Source organism: Aristolochia californica, unplaced genomic scaffold (genome assembly GCF_029961685.1).
Source record: "Aristolochia californica isolate CCGP_79_NKW_82.1479 unplaced genomic scaffold, dmAriCali1.0.hap1 SCAF_4, whole genome shotgun sequence".
NCBI lineage: Eukaryota > Viridiplantae > Streptophyta > Magnoliopsida > Piperales > Aristolochiaceae > Aristolochia > Aristolochia californica.
Window position 1 is genome coordinate 2,416,396 of NW_027182103.1, and position 7,722 is coordinate 2,424,117.

Below are 7,722 nucleotides of genomic sequence, written 5' to 3' on the forward strand. Positions count from 1 at the left end.
CCTTTTTTATTGGTTAGTAAAAAAATCCAGACGTGATCTGGCTTGAGTAATGAGTTGTTTCAATGAAAGTACGCATTCACTGCCATCCGAATCTGCTCAAACAAGCTGTTTCCTTGATTATTAATTGTTTCAAAGAATGTCTGTTCCCTCTTTGTATATTCAATTGTTATTCTTTGCAATCTTAAGAAAGAAAGAGAATTGGTAATCCCGGGGGGATGTAGCAGAGCAGAGAAAAATCCATGAACGACTTCATGAATAAAAATGGATTGATAGTTATCCCATTTTTTTCAAACTCTGTGGGTTCAAGAGGGATTTCATTTCTTAGATTGAATCTTCGAGCCCGAAATTATGGACAAAACAGATGATTGTGTCGTTCTGTTTGTTCATAAAGTTGACAGGGTCGTTATTTAATTCGAGTTACTGACAGATTTAGGCCAATTCAGGAGGAAGTTAAAAATTTCTTTCAAGAAAGAGTTCCATTTCTACTCCCTCCACGATCGGGACGATGAGCTCACCCTGAGATAAGTCTGCAATCTAAAACGTCCACAATTTCTCGTTATGTTAAATCTATGAACAAGTTGAAGAGGTTGACTTCCACATAATGTCCCCAGCATTAGAGAGTCTTAAACCAACGCCAGCATCATGATTTATGTTATCTGCCATGTGTTGCAATCTTATGGAAGTCTTGCCACATATTGGTATCTCTCATGGAAAAAGGACTTGATAAGAGTAAATAAATAACTAAAATATAGTTAAAAATTATTTAGATTATTATATTTTATCAAATTATAGAATATTTTATATTTATTTTGTATATTAGCATATAAATGAAATTTATTATAATAAAAGTATTTTATTTTATTTAAAATTAAATAATATAATCATTTGATTTACGTGAAATAATTATATGAACTATAAATTTTTTATTTTAAAACTATTAATTTTTTAGATTATATTTAGTTAAATGTGTGTTGTTTTAAAAAAATAAAATGTATTTTCAATTCAAGTTAAAACAACATTTAATATTATTTAATAATTTAACTTATTTAAATTGTAATATATTTAATGATAAATTATTAAATTGATCATTGAAATAATAATATATTTTTATTACTAAAAATAGAGAAGGACTGAATTTCATTTTTATAATTTTTCCCTCTCTGAAATTTTATTTACGTTATTAAATAACTAAATCGAATGCAAAAATTGGGATTATAAAAACATCTTAATATTATTTTCACACAAGCTAACTGTAGAATAACTGTTGACTTACAGTCAAAATTAATCTGAAGCAATTCTAAATGTAGTATCCCTAAATTTTTGCCGCATGGAGATCGTTGACGATTGTGGGCCCTCCGCACCGACAGCGATTGCAGCAAATCCGTGCCCACCAAAGTAGCGACAGTGATCGCACCGAATGCTTCCTTCAGAGTTCGGACAATATCTCTCGATGTTCTCAAAACAGCGAATCCTTCCAAAACGCCAGCACGGAGCGGAGGAACCGAACCCGGCCAGCCGTGTTCGCCGTTCCTATCCCTCCTCCATTGAAACCCTACGCAGATCCGACGGTCGCCGGAGTCTGATCTTAGCTCCTTAACCGCGGGAGTAATGAGACATCTTCGCTTCCGGCGGAGACGCTTCACGGTACGTGGATTCATTCTCCTTTTTGGATTCCTTCTCCTTTTTGGATTCCATGCCGGTGTCTCTCTACTGCTGCCTATTATTAGATCGCTCGGTCCCTTGGATGCGGTCGAACATGCGATCGAACTACCGGCCGCCGGTGGAGCGGAACCGGTCGTTCGAGTCGTGGATCCGACGGTTGGTTCGCCGCCGGTGCGGAGTTCTTGCGCCACTGTGGAGGAGATGGGGGAGCAGTTTGCGACGGTATCGGCCAAGGAGAATTTGAGAATCCGGCGCATCATTGAACGCCATTTTGCTGTAAATGGTAAGGTCCATTATCTAATATCTGCTTTGCGTCTTCTTTCTTTGTATGTATGCTATTCTCCCGTAAGATGAGTGGACCTATTGTGCATTAAGCTTCTGTACAATCTATAAATTGAGAAACGCCGTCATCTGTGAATGTATTTGATCCGACATGAATATCTGGTAATGGACTCTTATCTTCTTATGTTGCCGGAGAACTTGGTTTCTCAAAATTTCGGTTCTCGCTGATGAAATTAACATTTTTTCAGCTACTTCCTGCAAGATGATATTTTTTCTTCCTTTCTGAATTGGAGGGAAGTTGTACAGACGTGATGAAACTAATCGAGGCAGATTGCTAGAAGCTGCGGCCTGTGAGAGAAAAGAAATATGTAGTTCACAATTCCTATACTAGGGTGTCTTTGAGGACCTTGTCAAGACTAGTAATCAGCTTCTTAGTTGCTTTCCCATTCTACATACAATGAAGGTACTTGGTAGTAATAGAATCAACATTTTCTTTTCATCACTACTTGCACTTTTCAAGTAGTAAATCTGTTTGTCACGGAAGATTTGCAGAACAACAGGTTTAATCTTCATCCTACCTGGTCAGAGTAAACTGATAATCTGCGGTAAAATGTTGCAAAAATGTTTCCATTATTCACAAGTATCACTAAGATTCAGTTAACAAAAAAAAAAGGGTAAGATCTCCCTTTTTTATGAAATTGTACTAATATTGGAGAAATGAACTTTATCAGGAGAATGTGTTGAGACCATTCCAAGATATGGATGTTTGTTTGAAGGATATCTACCCGTTTCTGCTTTGTGGAAGCAATGCTTCGCGTGCTTGCCACTGTTCAAAAAGAAAAATCTTACTCATTCTTGAAGAGAATGTGTCTGTTATATATGCACCTTCTGAACTTTCTTCTCTTAAAACTTCACATAGTCACATGGTTATTTCATCTCTGAAATTCGCCATGGATATGAAGTTTGAAGTTTGGCTCCCTCAGATAATACTAATAACAATAACAACAAAAATAAATACAATACATATTGAATTAACCTTAGCAATTTTAGTAAAGAGTTATGGGTAGAACAGGTCCTAAGGAGAAGAAAGATTTGAAATTTGGCTAGGATCCTTGTCTCATTGTAATCAAATTTTAGCATCCCTGACATGAGAAAAAATAAGTCTTCTTTTATCAAGAATGTACAGACAACAAAAGAGGCTGTAATGCATCTGATCATTTATTTAAATTTTGCTGCTGTGAATAATCTGTCCTTCATTTGGCTTGCATGTGTTGTCCATTTATGCTTTTTTTCTTCGAAAAGTCCATTTGAACATTATGCATAGAATACTGTCTATTTATTTGCATTTTATTAATAATCATTTCATGAAAGGTGCATATGATATCAATTCCTTGGAAAACCTTTCTTTCTTAACTCATATGTGCTGTGTAAAAAAACAGGAAAAAAAAGAAAAATTCTACCTCTTTTTTGGTCAAATATACTCCCCTTTCCTTCCGGAAGCAGATATTGATGTCCTGATGTCTAGCTATTACATGAACCTTACATTATGTTACTTATGATATTGAATTTCTCTGTATGTGTAATTTCCTTTTTTTGTTCTTAATGGTATGAAAGATGGCAATGCTGGGTTTTCTAATTCATTGATGAGGATCAAAACGTCTGAAGAAAATTTTCTTATGTATGTTTTTGCAACATATATTTTTTATTCTGGACATTCACATCTTCGTTTGAATGGGAGAACTGGGGTAAGACCTTTTGTCTTGGAGGTAGGCATGAGAATTAGAAGTTCACATGTTTAATTCACATGCCAGGAGCTGCTAGAGTCCGAGAGCTTCTTCCAGACCAGTTTTGCAGACAAGGTTTTGTGTTAGGAAAAGCTTCAGAAGCAGGGTTTGGCAATGAAATGTTCAAGATTTTAACTGCTGCAGCTTTGAGTGTTGTGTTAAATCGGTCTCTCATCATTGGACAAACAAGGCATATGGTTCTTTCTCTAGCTGTGTCCTTTTAATCATTTGACTCTAGTTTAGATGGTTAGGCAAAATATCAATGTCCTGTCAATTAATTTTCTTTCTCAAGATATCTATGAAATCATTCATTTTGGTATGAGGCTACATTTGCCAACTTCGTGTTTTATAACCTGATCTGGTTCTTGGAAGAGACGAACATAATATAGTAAAAATCTTAGTTGATTAAAGTGCACATTTTTGGAAATCTCTACTAGTCTTCTTTCCAGTTTTTAGCTATAAATATATGCCTCATACTTGCAGGGGTAAATATCCTTTTGGGGACTACATTTCTTATACGAACCAGTCATTTACTTTGAAGGAAGTGAAGCATCTTTGGAGACGGCATGATTGTGTTGGTAAGCATGGAAAACATCTTTTTATCAGAACTGATGATTTTGAAAAACCAGTTCAAACCAACATCCTGTGTAGCGATTGGAGGAGGTGGAAGCAACCAATAATTTGGTAAGTAGCGAGATATCTACTTAAAGAATGTTCAGATCACATTTTTCTTAATTTTGAGACAATTTTTTCCTTGTGTGTACTGCAGGTTCCAAGGCACGACAGATGCAGTTGGAGTTCAGTTTTTGTTAAAAAACACTCATCTAGGGATGAGGGAAGCGGCATCTGTTTTATTTGGACATCCAAGAGTTCTCAATTCTCGACCTAATGTATTTGGAGAACTAATGCGCTTTGTTATTTCCCCTTCACAATCTGTCCAAGATGCTGTAGATTGGGTGCTTAATGGTGGTCCAGCTCCTGATGTGTCATTGCATATGCGCATGATGATGAACAGGTTTTGTAAATTTATCTGTCTTCAAGGATCTTCTATGTGTGCGTGTGTGTGTGTGTGTGTGTGTGTTCAGTAAACATAATTATATGCAATCTGTGTCTGAGTTTGGGTGCCTGAAGGACTTGAATTAGTGAGATCTAAGGTCATGCAGTCCTACTGGAATCAAGCTGTGAAATCCTGTCTTTTATGTGGATATTTTTTGTTTTGATGATTATAAGAATTGTACTAAAGTTAGATTTAAAAAAACGTGATAAATGAAATACAAAAGCAAAAAATTAAAGTTTTTTCAAGATTAATAATGGTACATAAAGTGGCATAGAGCAGATAAAAGCCAAAAGTCAGTGTTAGTAGAAATGGTGAGCAAAAGCACTAAGAGAAGGGAAAGCCTAGAAAAAATTCGTGGAAATGATTGATTTGATTGGAGGAGAAGGATCCAAATATGCAACCTTTAATTAGATTTTTTTTTTTTAAGGCACAGCCTTAAAGAGTTGAGATGAGGTTTTGATCCCATTAGAATTGAATATGGAAACAGCTCAGAAAGCGATTCAACAATAGTTGTCTCCTGTGGACTCTTTAAGTTCCCACCATTCTTCCATTTTTACTTTGGTCACGTCTCATTTTCTTATTCTTCATTATTATATGTTTACTGGTTTAGGTTACGGTAAATGGTTTTTTGTTTTCAGGCCAGTCAGGGCAATGCAGGCAGCTGTGAATTGTATCATGAAGGCCTTGCAGACTTACCAGCAGAGCTCTGTCAGGCCTCGAATTGTTTTGGTTTCAGATACACCTTCAGTTATTAAGGATATCAAGCCAATGCTAACAGAAATTGCAGAGGTACATAGTTTCTGTGTAGATTTGAAGATCCATTTTTTGTCATTTTCATTTGATAATTCTATGTGTAACAGTGCCTCATAATAGGAAATTTGTACAATGTTTCATATATCTGTGAATATGTGCAACTAGTTACATATTAGGTCAGATCAGCATGACTCTTTTACTTGGTGCTTTCTGAGCGTTACTTGTTTTGGGTATTTGAAAAATGAACTCTGCTGGTGCCTCTCCAAGTCAGTGACACTTGCATGATGAGTTGACTCTTAATTCATTATTTCTGGACTAGATACTTGTTTCTCTCACTGTTGCTGTATATACTATAATCTCGTTGCCAGTATCAAGCCAGAGTATAATTGTCAATAGACATTAGCTGTGGTCAAACTTTGCAGCAGGTCTGCTTCTGAGACCTCCCTCTCGCTTCTGAAGCTTAGCCTTCTTCCTCCTGGCCTTTGGGTCTGGGCCTTTCTCTCTCCCTGGTTTCAAAGAGATAAAATTTTACATGATAAACATTATCACTAAGAGAGAGTTTACATTACTCTTCAAAACGAAAAAAAATCACTAAGAGAGAGTTTACATTACTCCTCAAAAAAAAAAAAAAAAATACTAAGCGAGAGTTTACATGGCTTTAGAGTTACAAGTTGAGACAATCTCAACTTCTCTCCTCCTTATCTTTATCTCTATTATGTGGGTCTGGGCCTTTCTCTCTCCCCAGTTGTATTATTCTTTTCTTAATTAATGTGAAAGGCAACGTAACCTGAAGAATTGCCTTTAGCTATTTGTAATAAATTTGTATTGTACCTTTTTTTCATCACATATGTGTGTTTTGTACCTAGGTTCTTCATTTCGATTACAAGTCATTCAAAGGAAACATTTCGGAAGATGGCATGGATGGTGCACAACATAACTTAAATTTTAGGGCAAAAGATTGGGGCCCAGCACCAAGATGGGTCATGTTCGTGGATTTTTTTCTTGCTTCCCGTGCAAAACATGCAGTGATCTCTGGGGCACACAGACGGGTTGGGACTACTTATGCCCAGTTAATTGCAGCATTGGCAGCAGCAAATCAACCAGGTAAATCCTCTTTTTTCTGCTCTATAAATAACGCAAAAGATCATTTATCAAGGATATTGATTTCACTGCAGGTGAAGATCCAGCAATAAGTTCGAATTTTTCATTCTTCAGCAGCTTCCACAGCAATTTGTTAGTGGATGGTTTGAGAACTCAGGTAGGATGGGGCCATGTCTGGAACAGGTACGCAGGGCCCTTGAGCTGCCCTCACCAATCGAACCAATGTGCTTATACACCCTTGCTTCCTTCTGCATGGTGGGATGATGAATGGCAATCTCCTATTGGCCGCGATGTTCGGAGGTTGCAGGAGTATGGGGTTCACTTAACAGATACTGGTGAAATCAATGAGACCCTCCTTCAGTCTTTCTGTAAGTCTAGAAGGAATATTGTAAGAACCACTCTTGTATTCCGCCAATGAGAAGTTCAATTGATCTCAATTCTATTAGCAGCATTTTTTGTTGTTGGTGATGCTCATTACAATTCAAATTGAAGCGGAGATACATGATATAGGTAGCTCGAAATGCTCCCCTCCTGTCTTTGTCCAATAACAAAGAGACAAGGTGGTGGACTCTGCCTCTCCCTCTTCTCCTTCATCTATTGAACAGAAAGGAGGGGAAGCCTTCCCCCCTCTTCCCTTCCACTTTTGGACCACAACAATTTATTATCTTGTTTTTAAAAATAAATTAAATATTAAAAATATATAATTACCAATTTATCCATTTAATTTTATGGAATATTTTGGTTGTATATGGAATTATAGCATCTAGCTAGTTTCATTTCGAAATATGACAACAAACAATGTCGTATTTAGATATTATTCTAAATATAGTTAATTTTTAAAATTAATATAATTTAAATTATATATTTATTCTCTCGTGGGAGAGAGCGGCAAAGTCTCCCTTCTACGAGAGAGCCTGTTGCATGAGGGGAGGAGTTCATCCCTCCCTACTCCTCTGGTCGTGGGAGAGGAAAAGGAAGGAGGTCCTTTCCTCTCCTCTACTCACCCATGGGGTGAAGCCCGAAACCCAAATGGAGGGTTTTTGGGTTGGATTGGGCCTGGTCCGTGGCATCGAACTGAGTCGG

At 36.8% G+C, this 7,722-nt stretch overlaps 1 protein-coding gene across 1 annotated transcript; it reads left to right on the forward strand.

Moving 5' to 3' along the window:
• Positions 1-1,417: 1,417 nt before the first annotated feature.
• LOC137962157 (uncharacterized) lies at positions 1,418-7,130 on the forward strand. The gene is made up of 9 exons (XM_068808886.1): positions 1,418-1,517; positions 1,614-1,644; positions 1,728-1,945; positions 3,756-3,918; positions 4,212-4,412; positions 4,498-4,743; positions 5,424-5,574; positions 6,405-6,642; positions 6,714-7,130. Exons 1-9 carry the CDS (start codon positions 1,418-1,420, stop codon positions 7,055-7,057), a joined length of 1,692 nt encoding a protein of 563 aa, XP_068664987.1. The 3' UTR covers positions 7,058-7,130.
• Positions 7,131-7,722: the final 592 nt, after the last annotated feature.